Source organism: Simochromis diagramma, unplaced genomic scaffold (genome assembly GCF_900408965.1).
Source record: "Simochromis diagramma unplaced genomic scaffold, fSimDia1.1 OVJJ01000685.1, whole genome shotgun sequence".
Taxonomy (NCBI): domain Eukaryota; kingdom Metazoa; phylum Chordata; class Actinopteri; order Cichliformes; family Cichlidae; genus Simochromis; species Simochromis diagramma.
The window spans coordinates 8777341-8798002 of record NW_024387477.1 but is presented as its reverse complement, the minus strand read 5'-3'; the positions used below and the strand labels follow the sequence as shown (position 1 = coordinate 8798002).

At 40.5% G+C, this 20662-nt stretch overlaps 1 protein-coding gene across 2 annotated transcripts; it reads right to left on the bottom strand.

Annotated features, from left to right (window-relative positions):
- Window positions 1-137: 137 nt before the first annotated feature.
- On the bottom strand, window positions 138-18800 carry atp7a (ATPase copper transporting alpha). 2 transcript variants are annotated; one of them, XM_040016547.1, is made up of 24 exons: window positions 18526-18800; window positions 18011-18140; window positions 17121-17249; window positions 13914-14418; window positions 11816-12598; window positions 11481-11693; window positions 11215-11378; window positions 10970-11131; window positions 10783-10859; window positions 8585-8807; window positions 8187-8420; window positions 7979-8070; window positions 7524-7651; window positions 6487-6641; window positions 6262-6396; window positions 5986-6180; window positions 3819-4001; window positions 3509-3722; window positions 3273-3419; window positions 3049-3191; window positions 2655-2858; window positions 2234-2351; window positions 2025-2127; window positions 138-1926 (listed from the first exon to the last, which is right to left on the bottom strand). In XM_040016547.1, exons 3-24 carry the CDS (start codon window positions 17238-17240, stop codon window positions 1650-1652), a joined length of 4575 nt encoding a protein of 1524 aa, XP_039872481.1. In that variant the 5' UTR covers window positions 17241-17249; window positions 18011-18140; window positions 18526-18800; the 3' UTR covers window positions 138-1649. The 2 variants fall into 2 exon arrangements, with proteins under 2 accessions (XP_039872481.1, XP_039872480.1); XM_040016546.1 differs by lacking the exon at window positions 18011-18140.
- Between the last annotated feature and the right edge of the window lie 1862 nt (window positions 18801-20662).

The following is a 20662-nucleotide window of genomic DNA, read 5'->3' as shown; positions in this document are numbered from 1 at the left end:
TTTCTGATTGTTTTGCAGTACACTGGGGTGATGTAATGTTTTGACTAACCAGATGAAATAAACTTGATAAAATCCCACAGCGAGGGTCATTGTTGATCCACAGTGCCATCTAGTGGCTTAAAGCAAAAACAGCAATGTGATGTTACGAAAGCATTTTTATTCTAAAAGGCACACAATGTTCAGAAGAACGCGCAAACATGGACACAGATATCTGAGGCCTTATGGACACTTGAAAAAGGCATTGCACAAAAACAGCATTCTGGCAGAACTGACCAGACCAGAGTGCATCATGGGGAAGTGGCAGGACGTGCTGATGTACTTCTCATCAGGAGGAAAAGCAAGAGAGAAATAATTCGGAAACCAAAATAGCTCAACTGTTTTCTAATGATTCACAACAGCAGTGGCTGTTCAGCATCCTCCTCAGATCTGGTGGGATCTAAATAGTACTGAACTATTACTATTATTCTTCAGCGTTTGCTTCTCAGTAACTTGTTTGGCGGACTGCTGGGACACAGCTGTGTTTACTCTGTTCGTGCTGAGTCTCTTTGATCAAGTGCAACAGCATCAATCCTATTAAAAAGGAAAGAAAAAAGCTGAGAAAGTGACAGCCTTGCATTAACGACAGAAACACAAGAACAGTAACACAACCTTGCTTACTGCAGACACAAGGAAGGACACGATGGCATTTAGAGTTCAGCCATTTCAAAACACAAGCCTAATTGCAACAACTCAAAGACATCCAAGAACATCATAATCCATGTAACAACTTCTGCTTCGCTGCAACAGCAAACAATCTTCACATACATTGACAGATGACTGACTACAGCTGGAGCGAGTTGACGCATGCTGAAACTAGAGCTTAAATAGACCTTCAGCAGACCTCTGCTCACACTTTGTGAAGATCAAGTCCAAGATAACCTCTGAATGCTGCTATCTTTGGAATGTGTTGGAATTGCCGGGTGGCACTTCAACTGGCACTTTAGGTAACACTGACATTCACATCTCACTCCTTAGTTTTGCTTAACAATCCCTTTTGCAGCTTGTTATAAAGTTTTTATGCATAACTTTTCTAAGCAATCACACATTTTTTGGGAACATCAAAATCATAATTTACATTTGGATTCAAGAACTTCATGTTTTACATTGATGTAGTGAAAAAAAAAAATAGATAAATAATAGTATAAATAGTTTGGAATATAATTATACAACACTTTTCCATTTAGGGAGATTAACTAAAATAAAACTCTACTCTGTCCACTCTTAGGAAGGGCACCACTGTTTAAATGTCTTTGGATAGATGTTCAAGATTGTAAAGTTGCAACGAAGATCACAGCTCTGCTTCCTGGATGTGGCACCTGCCTCATGGCTCTGAAGAAGCTGACACGGGAGAGTTGTGGATTGTAGTGTCAATGAGTTTGTCTAAGAGTGTCCCCAAGAACGTAACCTCAACAAAACCCATCTCATCATAGTCTGAAGAGTGTGATCAGTGGGTTGAGCTAAAAGAAAACAAGGCAAAGCTTTCTTCACGTAAACAGTGCTGCCCTGAGGGCACCTACAGCAGATGGAAGGGCCATTATTCAATGTAACCCTTTTGACTTAGCATGGCCCAGCCTGGAATAAACGAACTTTCTATTGTAAGCTCCTCAGATTCAACACAAGTCATCCTCGTGGCTCGCAGCGTCCCCGACCAGCAGCGAGTGTTTGTCGGGGTCACCGAGCACGAAGCTGTTGACTGAATGCTTGTCAGAGCGCAGCGAGTTGATTGAGGCTCGACTGTAGTTGACGATGCGGTCTAGCAGACTAAGTTTGGGGGACGGGCGACGCATCTCGCCCATGCCGATGTGGACGCTGACGTCAGACAGGCTGCCCTGCCGCCTGCTGGTACCCAGTCTGGCCTCCAGCTTCTCTGCAGTGGGTTTAGTGTAACTACATAAAGATGAAGGGGATAAAATGGACAGAAGTTTTTATGAATTAACACAAAATACACACAAAATACTTCAACAAAACCCCAAATATTTCATTACCATTTAAGTAGAAGCGAGGACAAAACCACAGAGACGGATGACAGCGCCATGGCAGCAGAGCCCATCCACGGCTGTAACACCAGGCCGATGGGAAGGAACACCCCTGTAAATAGATGAGGTTCGTATTTCCACAGAGCTCAAAGTGATTTCACTATGATACTAAAAAAGTGGATGACCTCACTCTGCATTGAGCCCACCAAAGAACCTACCAGCAGCAATAGGAATTCCAACCAGGTTGTAGATAAGAGCGAAGACAAAGTTGATCCTGATCCTCTTGACGGTCTTTTTAGAGAGGTCAATACTGCCGACCACATCCAGCAGGTCATTCTGAAGACAAGAGAACAACACAGGGCGTTAATAGCAATTTGTGGCAAAAAGGTGAAAAAGTTGAAATGCTTTAAGTAAAATCCTCTCAGCACAAAGCTTTAAAAAACAAACAAACAAAAAACAAAACAGATCAACTGTTTTTATTTCAGTCTACAAGGTTTTTTATGTTAGACTTTTGTTTCTCAAGTTGGAGAATCACTGGTGACCTGTTGTGTTGTCTGCATGCGATTCACATCATGCTAAATATCATCTGTGCTGCTTTCATGTTACAAAACAGACACCTTTGTCGGATCAGATTCTCACCCTGATCAGCACCACATCTGCGGCCTCTATGGCCACATCTGTCCCGGTTCCTATGGCGATGCCCACGTCAGCCATGGCCAGAGCGGGCGAGTCGTTGACGCCGTCACCCACCATGGCGACCCTCTTTCCCGCCTGCTGCAGCTGTTCCACTTTGGCCACCTTGTGGGAGGGCAGCACCTCAGCGAACACTTTCCTGATGCCGACCTGGTGAACAAAAAGCAGAATGATGAGCTCAGAAATCAAACACGTGTTGGGTTTCCAGCTTAATATGACATTAAAGCAGAAAAGCAAAAAAATCGAAGCCATCATCTCTGTTACAACTTCACCATCTAGTAACAAAAGTCTAATGATAGCATCAGTATTAATCAGCTCTTCATTCGTCTGCTTTGCTTACCTGAGCAGCAATAGCCCGAGCTGTCTTGCTGTTGTCTCCAGTCATCAGCACAACTTCCAGACCCATGTTGGTCAGCGTGTGGACCGCCAACTCAGCCTCTGGTTTCACTGTGTCTGCTATGGCTATCATTGCACACAGCAGATCTATGCACAGAAAAAAAGGTTTTTAAGTTTCAAGCAGTCAGAAATTGAGAGAAAAGAGTCAATTTTAACATTGCTACTCACCGTCTACGGCCACCAGAACAGCAGTGCGTCCTCTGCGCTCGTGCTCGATCATGGCTTCGTCGATTTCAGGTGTGACTTGCAGGCAGTTCCTCCTCATCCACTCCCTGTTCCCAATCAGGACTACATAGGTGGCTGTCTGAAGCAGGCCTGCAAACAACAGCAAGAAGGCATAAAAGCAAGTGAAACAACTTTACAGCAACTGTAATCGTGCAGTAGGAATGCACTTCCAAACATACTTTGCGGCTGTGGGTCCATGATGAGTGGATGGGAGCTGGTGCATGTCCGGCTGTCGCTGATCTGGACTAGGACACTGTTGCGCTGGTTGTTGTCCTCGCTGTCACTGTCCAACTGCTTCAGCAGACTCTCTGTGTTGCTCACCTGACATCGGATGCCACAGCCCGGCACCGCCTGAAAGTCCACGCACGTGCCAAGAGACTCTGTGCCAAGCTCCTGCACGCAAATAACAATGGATCAACATCTTCCACATATACATACTGTAGATTATCATTCATCTCACCGTGGGGTCAAATCTGATGAAAGGCAAACCTGTTTGCAGTATTTGGTAATAGCGGCTCCGAGCGGGTGTTCACTGTTGTTCTCAGCTGTGGCTACAATGGCCAGCAGGCGGGAGCGAGGCATCTTATTCCCCTCCACCGCGATCTTTACTTGAACAACCTTTGGGGCCCCGTATGTAATGGTGCCGGTCTTGTCAAACACCACAGACTGAACCTGCATATGAAAGATAATATTATAAGTTATTTACTTTGTGACCCCAGAAATGATATCTAAATATAAAAGACGTTTATCACCTCCAGCATTGAGAATTTAATTATTTATACGCGTTTCTCATCTTTAACAGTCTTTAAGATTTTTTTTTAAATATTTTTTAACGATTAAAGCAGGAGATGGGAATTTTTTTTCAGAATAACAGCTCTCAAGCAAATTAAAGAATGTGGAAAAATTATTACAATTCATGAAACAGAAAACTACAATATAAAAATACTGGCGCCCCCAGTGCTACCCCCCAGGCTTCTAGTAGATATACCTACTGTATCAATTTCAAAATCCTACAGCACCTTGTTCTCAGAGAACTCTGACCTTGATCATGCGGTCACTGAGATTGTAAACTGAGATTTTTAGTAGATACACCTATGGCATGAATTTAAAACTCCTCATTCGAGTTATCGCATTCACAGACATAACAGGGTGATGATAATACTCTGATAACCTCCTGAAAACTGGGGGGGATCTTCCCATTGAACATTTTTTGTTTGACATTTTTTTTGTGATTTCCTTCCTCTTTGCAGCTAAAAGAGGCCACTCAAACACATGACATGTATATCAGCGGAAAACCCAGGATGTCCTCTATTTAGTACATCAGGACTTAGTAGGGTAGCTCAAATAAGTCAAAAGATATAGACCAACAACAAATTAGAGCAGGGCGATATGACCAAAAATATTTATCACGATATACATTTGAAAATTTGCGATAACGATATAACTGACGATATAATTGACACTAGACAAAATGCTTTACAACTCCACAACTTTATTAGTGCAAAAAACCCCATCAATGTATTTTCACTTAAACAAGCAGCTGTTTTTTATGTGCATTAAAGTTATATAAAAATTTAACAGTGCAAATGTAAATTCCTTGCTGACAGTTTAACCAAAAGGCATTTCCAGTGGAAATTGGCCGACATATCCTCAGCATAACCATGTATAATATCCACAAAACTTAAAAAGAGGTTATAGACACACAATACGGTAATGTTATGTTGAAGCACAGTAGGTATCACTCCGCGAGGCTCCTGACTACGATAGCCGTAATGCTCCGACAATCCATCAAGCGGTGCGGCTTCGTAGCTTAGCAAAGTCGTACTAAAACATTTGACAGATTTTCGAGCGCCGTGTACCACATAAAATCGTTTCGAGGTCAGTGAACACAACCAGAATTCATACATAAGACACACGGGATTATAAAGGGCACTGTCGATTTTCAGAAAAATCAAAGGATTGATTTTAAGTGTGCCGTATTTTCCAAACAACACGGTAATAACGACGGCCCGCTGGCATGCTCTACCAAAAATAGTGCTTTGTTGTGTATCTGACCGATGAAAGCCAAACCAGTTCCACACCACTGAAGTTGCAGCTTTTTTACAAACCAATTCTGGTTCATCCGTTTCATTCAGCGATCCGCTTTCGCTCTTCTCATTCTGCGTCACCGCCATGTGCATATGTAAACAAAGGCACTGCGCATGTGCGTTTTACCCATATTCTATCGCGATATTTCATCTTCCTATCGTTGCCCAAAATTACACCGGTATTACCGTGAACGGTATGATATAGCCCAGCCCTACAACAAATGTCCATTACAGAAGACATAAATGAATAGGCTGGTTTTCAGGAGGATCTTACTTGAGAGGTGAAAATAACCCACTGAAACAAAAATACAGTAAATGCACTTATGATGTCTAAAAAGCTCATTTTAGATGATGGAAATAAATCACTATGCATGTCACGTAATCGAATAAGTGCATACATGTGGCACTACATCGATAAATCAAATTTAATGCATTCAGTCTCACCCATCTGATATCTGCCTGCATTTATATAATTATAAGTTTATTCAACGTGTTAAAACTGTCAGATGCTTTCTCATATATAACCGCCTGGCTAACACAGAGGTGTCAGAAAATCATCATTAACACACCTTATGCGCCATCTCAAGTGGCTCTCCCCCCTTTATCAGGATGCCATTTTGGGCTCCGACCCCTGTGCCCACCATGACAGCTGTCGGGGTTGCCAAGCCAAGGGAACAGGGACAGGCGATGCATAACACTGTTATGGAGGCCTGGAAGGCGAAGCGAACCACAGCCTCAGTCCTGGAAATGGATTTGTCGTAACCCTGCGTGAAGGAAATGATGTTAGCTTTTTTTCCAATTCATAAAAATGACATAAAACTGAAGTAAAAAGGAAAAGAACTCACAGGAAAGTACATCTCCACCAGAGAGAAGTTCAAAAAGCCAATGATGATCCAGGCGATCAGGGTAAGCACAGATATGCCAACAATGAAGGGTACAAAGTAGCCACTAATTTTATCTGCATACTGCTGGATGGGAGCCTAAAAACACAAAGTAAAGACATAAACACTTGTACAGCGTTACTCTCAAAGCTGGTATATACAGTGCACAGGCCAAACCATGTAATTCACCTTTGAAGTCTGAGCCTCCTCCACTAGTTTGACAATCTGAGACAGCGTAGTGTCCATGCCAACATGTGTAGCACTGACGAGCAGAGAGCCGTTCTGGTTAATGGAGCCTGCAATCACCGAGCTCCCGGGCTTCTTCGTCACTGGCATGGCCTCACCTGGAGTCATAAAGCAACAGCTGGTCAAAAAGCTGCAGTACAGGTAAGAAAAAAATAAACAAAACACACCCACTAATATTTGGTTTGGTTCCCATAGCAAGTTGCACTCCAACCAGATGCTTTTGGCCTTCTGGAGAAAGGTTTTAAGGTCAGACAAGACAAAGACTGAGCTATTTGACCACCTTGACAAGAGGTATGTTTGGAGGAGAAAAGATAAGGCTTTCGCGTCTAAGAACACTGTCAAGCATGGTGATGGTAGCATCGTGCTCTGGGCAGTTTTGTTGTCAGTGGATGCCATGTAACAATAATAAAATAACAGTAAAGGAATTCTTCACCTTCCCCTGAAATCAACAGCCAGAAACACACAACAAAACTGCTTCTGGAATGAATGAAGCAGGCTAACATTAAGCTTCTGAAATTGTTTTTTCTCAAAGTCTCAACTTCAACCCTATTAGAATTTTTTGGATTACGCTTAAAAGTCAGGTCTGTGCCAAGAAACAAACTAATTTAAACGAACTCTACCAATTCTACCAAGAGAGGTCAAATGCCCAGGAAGAATTATGCCAAGGTTGTTGATGGCTACCAAAGGCACCTGGTGAGGTGCAACTGGCTGAAAGAACTAAATATTAATTATAGATTAGATTTATTTTAGATTTTCTCTAAACTTATGAACCAAATTCTTGTCTTTTTAAAGTAATAAAAGATGTATCCTGTACAATCATTCCACCCTAGAAAAATAACATTTCAAAGAAATGATTAAAAGCTCCAAATGACCATGAGATTCATGCCCACGATGAGCATAAGTGACCTATTAACACTTTTTATAGACATCCAGCATCAGTCCATGCATAGATACAGGTCCTACAATTAATGACGACCAACCTGTGATGAGGGACTCATCAGCCATGGAATGTCCTTCAATGACCCTCCCATCGACTGGAAACTTTCCCCCAGGAACGACTTTGACTATATCACCCCTCTGAACCAGCTCCACATCCACCTGCTCCTCACTGCAACACACAAACATAAAATAATGTCAAATACTATTTCTACAAAACTACTATAAAAACAAATTCATTTTTGACACTGAAAAAAATAGTAAGATTATTAATAATAATGATACTAGACTGTTTAGGAAAGGCTGTTAGAAGACACACAAGATCAAAATTGTCAATTAAATCTGACACTAACACTGGAAACCCCCCTGCTGTTTTTTTATACACCTTTTGTTATGCTGTTGTCTATTTCAACAGGTACTCTAACTGCAAACATTTCATTATGTTGTCATTTAAAACCAAGTCAACATGTGAAAGGTGAGGGTAGAGAACCAGGAGTACCTGAGAACTGAATTATCACTGCCGAGAGTGACGACTGTGGCCTCAGTGGCTTGTAAAGACATCAGTTTGGACAAAGCCTCAGAAGTCTTGCTCTGGAAGACGGCACATAAAAAAATTTGACTTTTTATACATGTGTGTCGATTTGCAGACTTTTCAAAAAAGTAAAGTTACTTGAAATGTCACAGATATTAATAAATATGAGCTAAACCTTGGCTATCTGTTCCAGCCAGCGTCCCAGAGAGATGAAGACAAAGAGCATAGGCGGTGTGTCGAAGAACGTGATGGGATTGACTTTTGCCTTCTCCGCTATGGCCACAATTAGGACGACGCACGAGTAGGTGAAGGCTATGGAAGTGGCCAGAACAATTAGCACATCCATGTTGGCAGACTTGTGTTTCACGGCTTTCCAGGCTTGAACGTAGAAGTAGCGACCTCCAATAAACTAAGGAGAGAGAAAAAAAAACAAAAACAAAACATAAATCATTAATATGACTCCACGACTTTTCTCTCCTGAGGGCAAAAATTAATACTACTATTACTACGACTACTACTACTAAAAGTTCCCTATCATGTTTCCTGGGAGTGAAGTTAATCCCTGTGATTTACCTGTACAGGCACACAAAACAGGAAGGAGAGGAGGTTCATGATGGAGAGGCCTGGGAGCAGCTGTCTCTCCAGAAACATGGTGGAGTGGTAGCGGTTGCGGTCCTCTGCCGTATTGTTGTGATGATGTGAAACTGTCATCTGGTGGTCCATAATAATCATGTAGATCATCATACCCATCACAGGCACACAGAAAACCAAGCTCACAAGGAAAGACTTCCTCCACCTTAGCAAGGGAAGATAATATTCACTTAGTTACAGGTTTTTTTTAAAACGACAAAGCAAACATATGCTGACTTTAATAATCATAACAAAAAGAACCAAGACACAACTCTCTCACAGCCAGTATGACTAAACAAAACTACATTCATACACATTTGGAGCAATATTTTGTGGGGCGATATTATAATGATATTTATTAAATAAATATAAATGCTCTGGGAATACTACAAACAACAGGGCTAATCTCATGCACCAAAACCCTGAGATAATGTTAGTCGAGCCAACTTACATTAAATCATCTCAACTCAAAAACCATTAAACACTGGTAACACTTAGCTTGACAAAGCAACCTCCTAATTCACACCAAGCTAATGGCTCAGCCACACAAGTTAAATAAAATAAAATAAAAAGGGTTGCTCAGAGCTTGAAGGTCTTACACACTCACAATGACTTTAGATCGAAAGTTGAGTGGACAGGTCGCCTGGTCACAGTCTGACTTGAACTGACTGGAATCACTCAGAGAGATTGTTGAAGGTTTGACAATAACTGCAGTCTAATTTATAAATGCAGACAGATGCCAACATGCTGCCATCAGTCTGATTTTGTTCCTATAGTACAGGAAGGCCACTGAGTATCAATGTCAGTTAAATTTCTGCTGAATGTGTAAATATTTCTATCTTTAGTGCAACACGTGTGATTTTCAACCACTTATCACACTTCACAGATAGCATGTTATTGCCAGCTTGACCCCATACAAATGCAGAATGATATCAGCCTGAGGTGAATGGGGTCTGATATAAGACTGATACCAGACTGACCCGGTCTTATGACGCCACTTATGCCTGGCTTTCAAGCCAGTGTTGTACGGTTAACAGTCTATTTGGAGGAAAACCTAAATAAATAAATGAAGTGAGATAACATTATTTTAGATAAAACAGATAATAAAGTTTACCTCTGCTGATGAAAGAACAGGTGACAAATCGCAATAATTGTTACTGCAATACTCAGCATATTTCAAAATGTTAAAAAGTGCAATAATATGAAATAGTAAATGAAGTAGTATGATAACATCGTATCATGAGGTGTCTGGTGATTCCCACCTCTCCTAAAATATTTGATCTCTGACAGCATTTTTGGATGCTTGTAAAAACCACAGGTTTGCAGGTCTTATTAGTATTATTATTTTTTAAACAGCTTTTTATAAAATGGCACATGATATTATTTAAAATAGTGCAAATCAAGTAAATGGCTTCAAAAACATAAAAAATTTGAATAAAGAAAAATGACAGTTATATGCTCCAGGTACGACACATTGTGCTGTATCCTCAATTTTGCCCTGCAATTTTCAAATGAATGCATGTGCAGCTGAGTGTAAGGTCAGTGTTACAGCTTCTGCTCCCATGGGCATGCGAGAGGTCGCTTGGATCTGAAGGACGTAAATAAGAGAGGGACTAAAAACAGGGCTCTGTCCCATGACCTGCAGCAAGACACGACACTACAATGCTTAATTACGCATGCACCCTCCAAGTGGACTTGGCCTTCGTGGCCTTGCATATGAAATGTTTTCCCTCAGCTGAGAGTGCTTTTTAGAGCTGAATATGAAAATAACCTCCTCTGAAGCATATTACATGTGCAGCTTAACTTAGCTCGATTACCTTATTGGGTACAAAGAGAGCTACATTTGTGACACTGACAACTAGCTTCACACTCAACATACCTCACTAACTGATTACTTTCAATCCCTAGTATCACTCTCTGATAAGTTTACATTTTACTGCCTATAATGGCCTAAGCACTTCACTCTACAAAAAGATTTTTCTTAGGAAAGTCAGATAAACGATCAAGCCAACATTCAGATGAACAAAAAGGAAAAAGAAAAAGAGTTTGAACACCAGACTCATGTCCCAACACAGTATGGTAACATACATAACTACACAAACAACAGGTTTTTAAATTGACAAACACCAAATGCTGCTTACTGTCGTATCTCTTTGCTGTGGTCCAGGTGGCTGGCAGTGCGGTCCCTCTTTACCAAAGACGCTTCGAATCCTAGATTCTACAGAAAACAAACTCCTGATGAGGCCTTTAAAGACTTTTATCCAGAACAATGAATTAGTAAAAGTATAACTGAACACATGCATAAATAAACAGAGGAAGGCGTAATACCTCAATCAGCTTGATGATGTCTCGTGGTCCAATAACTTCAGAGTCGAATTTAATGTGTGCTTTGTTGGTTGCCAAGGCAACAGAGGCATAGATAATCCCCTTTTCTTTCGTGAGGTTGGATTCAATTTTGTGAACACAAGAAGCGCACGTCATTCCCCTGACCTGAAAGAAGGTGAATGTTTGTTTATGATTTTGCATGCATGCATTAATGAACATAAAGTCAATGCAGCCTCACAGTGACTCACCACTAATTCAACGTTTCCATCTGAACCTTCATAGTTCTCCATAACAGAGGCGGTGAAGCCCAGCTCCTTCACGCACTCGGCTACCTTCATAGGATCAGTGACTTCAGGGTTATAACGGACCTCTGCTTTACTCGCCATTAGTGCCACCAGAACAGAGTAGACACCTGCACAACATTACAGATATTCTCTTTATTTCCTAAGGAAAGCCAAAAAATTATCCTATCAAAAAAAAAAAAAAAAGAAAAACCCAAAAAACTTTAACACACCAGGTTCATTCTTGAGATTTCGCTCGATGTTTGACACACAGGAAGCACAGGTCATCCCTCCGATCTGGATGTAGCATTTAGAGTTGGTTTCTCCACTAAGTCCCTGGGGGGTTTCTTTGTGGTGGTCACTGTCCACCTCTTTACCTTTGACAGGTGCTATACTTGAAGACTTCGATGAAAGAGGATGTGGCGCAGGCAGCAGAGAGTTGGTCTCTGTTTACAAGAAGATTTCTTCATTAATGATGCTAATTTTGCTCACTAGCCTCTAAAAATAAAAGTGCTCTGGGCCTGAAACCATGTGGGTAATTAAATGCCAACATAATCGATCCTCTTACCAGGCAAAAAGGCATCAAAGCCCATGTCCTCTATGGCCTCCCTCAACTCCTCTGGTGTGGTCAGCAGAGGGTCGTACTCAAAGATCCCCTGGTGATCAGTCAGAGAGACCTCGGCTGACATGACCCCTTTCTTTTGGGAGATCATGCCTTCAATGGATTGAACACAGGAGTTGCATGTCATGCCCTCAATGTGGATATTCACCACAGATCCCAGTGGCTGATTAAAACAAGGCTGCAAGACAGCAGGTTTAGCCTGGTTTGCTCCTGCAGGCCATGATGATGACGGTGGTAAAGTGCGAGCAGGTGATGTGGCCACAGGACTGAGGGGACCGGAGGAGTCCCACGGTTGAGTCTTAAAGTTTCCTGGAGGCAGTGCTTCAATTGCCTGCTGCAGCTGAGTCACTGTGACCTTTTGGGGGTCATAGCAGATGGAGGCCTTCTCATTCTCCAAAGACACCTCCACAGAAGACACACCAGGCAGCACTGAGATATTGTCCTGAATGTTGACCACACAGGAACGGCAGTGCATGCCTTTGACCCTAAGCGCGACGAGCGTGGTGTCTATGAAGATTTCAGTCTCCTCTGAAGTCTCAGATGGCGACGAAATTGTTTGTTTTTGAGAATCAACAAAGCGCTCCATTTCACTGGGGGACAGCTGCAGGGGGCGGGGCTTAGACTTCACAAAGGCCTTGAATCCAACCACAGTAATTTGATCAATGATGGTTTGGACAGTGAGGAGGTAAGGCAGGTAGACGAGTGTAGCTTCCTGAGACTCTAAAACAACTGTGGAAGAGACGGAAACAGGAAAGTTAAAACAGAAGCACAAAGCAAATAAAAACAAATGAAATTCTTTGACAAGAAGCGGAAGCCACTGTGTGTGAAACAAGGACAAAGATGTTGGCAGAGAATCAGACACACAAGATACAATCGATGTGAGATCATTTTGATGGTCCAGCTTAAAGCTTCAGGAGACAAAGCCTTTACTTCACTCTGAAGGCCGTTACACACTGAACATGTTGCATAAAAACAACACAAAATTCCAGATTTGAACTTGGCCTACATACAAACCAAAGACGTTATATTTTTGTGGAACATTCGTCCTCAAAAAAACCACGGACTGTGACAAAAAAAAAAAAAAAAGTTCATCCTGATGTTTCCGAAACAAGAAAAGAAGGAAACAGAGATTCTGGGTTCATCAAATTCTCACGAGAAAGCAGCAGCAGGGACAATTTTACGCTTTGATCTAGAAGTTAAAACTGTATCACACTCGCTTTTGTACATATTTCAGGATGTCAGTGGGGCACTTTGAGCTCTTTTAGCAGAAATGGGACCACGCTTGAAGAGGAAGAGATAATTTCATTTCAGAGAGACGATTATGAGCCAGAGCAGTGTTTAGCCATGACAGCACTTGTTGCCAAATATACTGATCTGATTGGTCAGATCTGTTTATTTGGATCCAAAACATCAGAAAGTTAAACTACACATCCTGTATGAACGACTGCAAAAAGAATAGGTGAGCCCAAAAGATATTTTTAGCTCACAAAATATATTGAATGGATTTTACATGTCCGGAGTTGTCTTATGCCAAAGTATGAATACCATGCAAAAAAAAAAAACCCAAAAGAATCCTCTTCAATACTGAGCTTCAGGGGCAACAAACTACAAAAGTTAAAAACTGACTTCGAAAAATTTCAAATACGCATAACTTTTTCTGTTCTTTTTTATAAAGGAAAATAAATGTCATCATTACTATAAAACTTCCCTTTTTGCGTCAGTTTGAAACAAATTTTACAGAGCAAACAGTACACTGACAGGCTGTGCAAACAACCACATTGAACGCAGGGATCATGCTGCACTCAACCACCATAATCCCGTCTACAAGTCATTCTTTCCAACCAGCCGGGATTTCATGAGTCATAATCATATCGTACTAAACAATCTCTATTTGCTGAACCTAAAGACAGCCTCGCTGATCCACAATGACATGACACCTGAGATGTAGGACGTGCAATTCAGCAGTCGCGCTACAACATCTCTTCCAGCTCAGGCTGTAAAGTTATATATGACTGCAAGTTTGCAAATGGGTCGAGTACATCACCTTTGATCTTTTGAATCCCTTTGAGTTTACCAATCTTTCCTTCAATAGTGGTAATACAGGAGTGACAGGTCATTCCTTCAATGCGCAGCTTAAGGATGGCCGCTCCACCTCGCGTGGTCTGAGATGGAGAGGAGGTGGGGTCTTTTTGCAAAGGGCTGCTCGGTGTGGAGATGTCCGGCGGTGTTACGCTGGCCACCGCCTCACTAAGCTGCTGCGTGGACGTCAGGGAGGGAACAAAGGTGACGGAGAGGCCCGTCTGTGACAGGTTCTCTCTGACATCCAGCACTCCCTGAATTTGTGATAGTTTCTTCAATGCTTCCTGTTGGGCTGTGGGTGTCATGCCCGAGGTGGAGACCAACTGGATATCAGTAGGGACTGGTGTGGCTTTGCTGGAAGCTGGCAGACTTGATTCAAAGCCCATGTCCTCAATGGCCTCTGACAGAGACTCTGGGCTCTGATGGCTGGGGTCAAATATGACAGTTGCATTCTTGCCCTCTAAAGACACCTACAAAAGTGGAGTTGAAAGAGAAAATGTAAAATGGAGTCAACAAAATTGGAATAAATGCTAAGCTTAACCTTAGATCATTGAAAAAGCAGTTTCTCAACAGCTCAGTTACTTCTTAAAACAGAATAATTGCTACGATGCCTTCCAGTCAGGTTTTAGACAGAACCACAGCACTGAAACCGCTCTGACCAAAGTGTTTAATGACATATGTCTGAACACAGACAGTGGAAAAATGTCAGTCCTAGTTTTACTGGATCTCAGTGCAGCATTTGATACAGTTGACCACAACATATTACTCAAACGACTGGAGAACTGGACAGGTCTCTCAGGAACTGTACTAAACTGGTTCAAAACATACTTAGAAAACAGGAAATACTTTGTATCAATAGGTAACTTCACATCTGAGCAGACAAGTATCACATGTGGAGTTCCCCAAGGTTCCATCTTGGGACCCCTTCTGTTTAACATCTACATGCTCCCACTGGCACAGATTATAAACAACAACAAAATAAACTATCACAGCTATGCAGATGACACACAAATATATATCACAATGTCACCAGGAGACCGAGGCCCTGTACAGGCTCTTGGTAAATGCATTGAGGAAATCAATGACTGCTTGTGCCACAATTTTCTCCAGCTAAACAAAAACAAAACTGAGGTAATAGTCTTTGGCGCCAAAGAAAAACGATTACAGGTCACCAGAGAACTTCAATCTATACATCTAAAAACCACAAACCAGGCGAGAAATTTGGGTGTAGTGATGGATGCAGACCTAAACTTAGAAAAACACATTAAGACAATAACAAAGTCAGCTTACTATCACCTCAAGAATATTTCAAGGATAAAAGATCTGATGTCTCAACAGGACCTGGAAAAACTAGTCCATGCATTCATCTTTAGTAGGCTTGATTACTGTAACAGCATCTTTACAGGTCTACCTAAAAAAATCAGTCAGACAACTACAGCTCATTCAGAACTCTGCTGCTCGAGTCCTCACTAAGACCAAAAAAGTGGACCACATCAGTCCAGCTCTGAGGTCTTTACACTGGCTGCCTGTCCGTCAGAGGATAGACTTTAAAGTTCTGATGCTGGTCTATAAAGCTCTGAATGGTTTAGGACCAAAATACATCAATGACCTCCTGACCCAGTATGAACCTTCCAGATCCCTCAGGTCATCTGGATCCGGTCTTTTATCAGTTCCCAGAGTCAGAACCAGACACGGAGAAGCTGCATTCAGCTTTTATGCTCAGTATATATGGAACAAACTCCCAGAAAGCCTCAGATCAGCTGAAACACTCAGTTTATTTAAATCCAGGTTGAAGACTCACCTGTTCTCAGCTGCATTTGAATAAAGCACCAAATCCACACTTTTAAGCTTAAATTTCAAAACTTACATTTAACTACTGATTTTATCTACTGTTCTGATTTATCTGTTTGATTTTATATACTGTTTTGTTTGTTTGTTTGTTAGTTAATTAGTTAGTTAGTTTATTTGCTTGTTTTAATCAATTTTAAATCATGCTTTTTATTTGTTCTTGTTTCTAATGTCTCTGTAAAGCACTTTGAATCACCTTGTTGTTGAATTGTGCTATACAAATAAACTTGCCTTGCCTTGCCTTAATATGCAATATAGCTACATTTAAGATGTGGCTTCTATTTTATTCAAGCAACAATCAGATTTACCTCCAGTAATACTCTTAAGCACTTAATGCCGGTTCAGAGTTAATTCCGATACTATGAAAGGGATATTTTTGGTCTTGTGTAGCTATACAGATTCCTTAGATTTTATTATCACCTAACGCTTTTACTGTCTTGTCTCAGAACTAAACCTTTATTAAAACAAACAAACAAAAAAAAGAAAAGAAATGCATGACTTTGGCAAGCTCACAGCATGTGCTGTCAGCATGATCCCCTCAGCTCTCACTTTAGCAAGAAAGAAACATGTGACACATTGAAGGCATCGCCTGACTTGGCCGTAAGTTAACCAGCAAGTGAGTGAGTAAGTGTGGCTGCCTGCAGGGTTAAGCTTTACTCTCAGAATAAAGGGGAAAAACTAATCCGACAATGACTGTTCGACTAAGAACATAAACTAAATCTATTTACTCTTCGCAGATCATGTCTGTATAGATTAATGTAAAATAATCCAGGACCTAAACTGTCTTAAGACACAAATGACATTTTCTGTGGATACACACAGAATGTATTGAGCTGATGTCACAGTCCCGCAAAGGGCAGAGCGCTATCTGGAACACACTATTACATTATCGTCTCATTTACCCTCAGCCCCAGGGGTAAACACACAATAAACAAAACAGCAGGCCTCAACTATTGCAATTAAACCCTCTCTCATGGCTACATTGATGCTACTTGGTTCTTAATCAGATGAGCGAGTCCCGAGGGGGTAAGATTTAGGGTATCAATCAGGCCTAATACGGGTGGAAGGAACCTTTAGTTAATATACTTTTTTTCTTTATGAGATCTAATACATGGTTTTAAAATACTTGACCACTGTTACAACATCTAGTTATTTCAGATCCTGTAGTTAAACAGTAAGTATCACGAGGGAAGTATTGAGTCAGCAAAATGTTATTATCAGTTCCTCAACAAAGACTGCTGCATGACATTTAAACTAAAAATTAATTAAAACAAAATTCAAACCCACTAACCACCACAAACAGCTCTAAAGAGCCCACGTTTACCTTTATATGCATCACTCCAGGAAGAGACCCAATGCGCTGCTCTATGGACTGGACACAAGAGCCGCAGGTCATACCCTCCACTCCAAGAGAAACTGAACACAGGCTGCGTTTATGTGTCATGACTGTTTCCTAAAAGAACACAAGAAAGACAATGGTTTTCCCACCAAGTCTTTGCTTTGAGGAAAAAGATCACGAAAGCTGAGTAGAGAAAGACGGGGTAGTTCTTCTCAAAATGACAGTTACGTTAATGTATGGGGAAAACACAAATACGCATGCAAAACTAAACATACACGATGCCTTATATTACCAATAAAGTGTTTAATTTTAAATCGAGACATCCGTCGGGGTTATCTTTGCTTTACTAAAATAAAAAAGGCTTAACATCAGATATAAAAATGGCTCAGCTTAAAGTTTGCCTGTTTTTAAAAATGTGTCATCAGGGTGAATCTCCATTTTTATTTCTATAGCAAGGTTTGAAACTGTCAGAAAAAGACAGTAGGGTGATGTTATTCCATGTGCACAGCTGGTCTGCAGCTTTACAAAAACTAAACGAATTTTGTGACATGCAATTGGTGCTTCCAATTCTGGTACATTTACTAGACAAAAAGTGGAAACAAAACAAAGCTTTGTTTGTACAAGACGAGTATTGTTCCTGTACTTCCTTCCTGGCATGGACTAATCAGGTTGTCCAAACATTGCCGTCGAAGGTGAAGCTTGAAACATGATCCCAGTTTCATTTGGCTTACAATAACGTTCGTTTCGTTGATGGGCTGGAAACATATCTAAAGTTCAAGTTTTGGTGGATAAATAATGTTTAACTTAAGTATAATCTCTGTTATCCCCTCCTGGGCTTTGAGTGAATACTGTCACACCTACAGACGATCACTTACGGATCTGCCGCATAAACAGCACTCTTGGCTGTAGCTATAGCCGTTTAAAATCCCATGAAACGGATGAGGCTCATTGTTAAACCCTCCTCAGGTTGGATCCGTTGAATGACATAAAGGGACTCGTATGACACTAGAGAGAAAGACCCGGGCCACGTTTAGAAAAAGCGAGACACCGATGAACTAATCTAGATAAACGTTAGGTTAACACAGAAGAGGTAATTTAGTGAATGTTTTAATAATTTTTAGAAAAAGGTCAGTTATATAAAAAAACGCATCAACTACAATGGAATGTAAAGTATTTGTAAAGCTAGTTTGGTGACTTTGTCAGCCGTACGAAAAAGCTACTGATCCCTTTTGTGAGCAGTATTTGTAACAGAAAGTATCACCTCCACGGAGCTAAAAATACCAAAAATATTACCTAATGTCTTTTTAGGGTTATATAGGAAACAATTCCGTCTCTTACTAGTTGTAATGCGGCCAACGTGACACCACAGAAATATCTGAGAAAAACTTACCGTCTCAGTTCACAGCGTGAAACAAACTGTTAGCCACAGGCTAGTACTCCGACTGTCAGAGCAAGCTAACTAGCTGGTATCTACTCTTCATCCTACGTTACAATTAACAAAGCGGACACGTCGCTGCATCGTGAGGACTGCTAGAAATAATTGACAGTGCTGGATTGAGAGTTTTCTTCCTCTGTTATCACAGAACTCTGCTATGTGTAGCTGATTTTGTTGCGTCTCCTCATGCTGACGTGACGAGCGGCCGCATTCCTGTTTGTCCAGGGATAGAGGCGGAGCTAGGAGAGTTACGGCAACGTAACAGGGTAGATTTTCCCTGTACTTTGCCTGCAAGGCTGTGGCGTTCTCTAAAAGTAACCATCTTTTATATAAATCGTGGTTAGGTGTTGTTAGATTAGATGTCATGCAAAGAAGTTACTAGTAAGTTAACGGGTTCGCTTTAGTGGACTCGAATTATCAGTCGACAGTTTAGTTTACGAGCCTTGAAGACGAAACTCAGGGTATAAACAAAGAGCAATAACAGAAGAGAATTTATTTGTCCCATATTATTTATCCCATTTTTTTTACTGCAGTCGAAATAATAATAATAATAATAATAATAATAATAATAATAATACATTTTAAGATGTATTCATGCTTTTTCTATGTTGCATTTTGCTTCTCATCTACCTACAGATATTAAGGTTGTTATAGGCAACAAAAATAAACACGAGACTGAATGTAAAAAATTAAGACTTAAACTATGGAACCTTGTTTCCTTCACTGAAAAAATAAGTAAATAAAGTAAACAATAAAATAATATTCAGGCAGAACTGAGTCAAAATGTCAAATTGTTATGTCTTTTTGGGTTTTTATCCCAAAACTTCAGGTTAGGTTTTTCAAAATGTCGAGTTACTCACTCTGATTTGTGAATAAGTTGAAATCTTAAGTTATTTAGTTGAAACTTTGAGTTACAAACTTGCTGAATTATGGCTTACAAAACAAACAAATAAATAAATAAAACATCAGTGACATAAAGCCTTGCAACCATAAAACCATAAGACTTTACTGTTAGTCTTTGTCAGTTTGGGCAATTTCAGTGTCAACGTTTAATTGTCAGTGTTGTGTTCAGTTTTTCAGACCTAAATGAAAAGCTGCAGATCTTGTCTTTTCCCTAATTACTGCCAGACTTGTTGAATCAATGAACAATTAAATAGAACCTGTGTGACAGAGTGAAGGAGGATAACAGAAAAAGCAACACATTGTGCAACAATCTAAAGAAACTGCTGAAAAACAAAATAACTGACATCTAAATGATCCCCGAGACTTTTGGGAAAACATTCTGTGGCAAAAAGTTGAACTTCTGGAAAAGTTTGTGTCCAGTCATATCTGGTATAAAACTAATAAAAAGCACGTCACTAACACAGTATTTTTTTTATTATTATTATTTATTTATTTTTTTTAAAAAGAAAAAAAGAAATTGGGATAAAAATATCAACATTAAAACATAGTGGTGGCAGTGTGATAGTCTGCTGGTTGCTTTGCTGCTTTACTAACTGGACGACTTGCTGTAAATGACGTAACTATGAATTTAGCTCTCAACCAGAAAATCCTGAATGGTAAAGTGCCCTGAGGCTCAAGCGCACTTGAGTTACGCAGCAGGAAAATTATATAAAAACTACCAGCACCAGCAACAACAACACACTCTGAATGGCTAGAGAAATAAAATGAAAGTTTTGAAGTGGCCTAGTCAATGTCTGGAAATAAATCAGACTCAGATGCTTTGGTATGACCTTAAACAGACCATTCTGTTGAATGTAAACCCTCCAGTATGTCTAAATTATCACAATTCTGCAAAAAAGAGTGGGACAAAATTTGAAAGAATAATTGCCAGTTATTGCAAACATTTGATTACAGTTCTTGCTGCCAAATGTGCTAGAAGACTATTTTAGATTTTAGGGGTAATTACTTTTTTACGGGGGGCGGGTAGATTTGGATAGTTGTTTTTCTCTTAATAAATGAAATCATCATTTAAAAAATTGCAGTTTGTATTTACTCGTGTTATCTTTTTAAAATCTGTTTTTGATGATTTGAAATATAGAAGAATGACAAATGTAAACTCCTGTGCAGCACCATCTTTCACATAATCAAT

Bases quoted from the DNA above. Each gene is read 5' to 3' on its own strand.
- atp7a (XM_040016547.1), bottom strand. From the start codon at position 17,240: ATGACACATAAACGCAGCCTGTGTTCAGTTTCTCTTGGAGTGGAGGGT. The intron at 11,379-11,480 runs GTGTGTTAAAGT...AATGTTGTGCAG, and splicing joins AAATCTCAAGAATGAACCTG to GTGTCTACTCTGTTCTGGTG. The intron at 6,642-7,523 runs GTTGGTCGTCAT...TTATGACTCCAG, and splicing joins TGATGAGTCCCTCATCACAG to GTGAGGCCATGCCAGTGACG.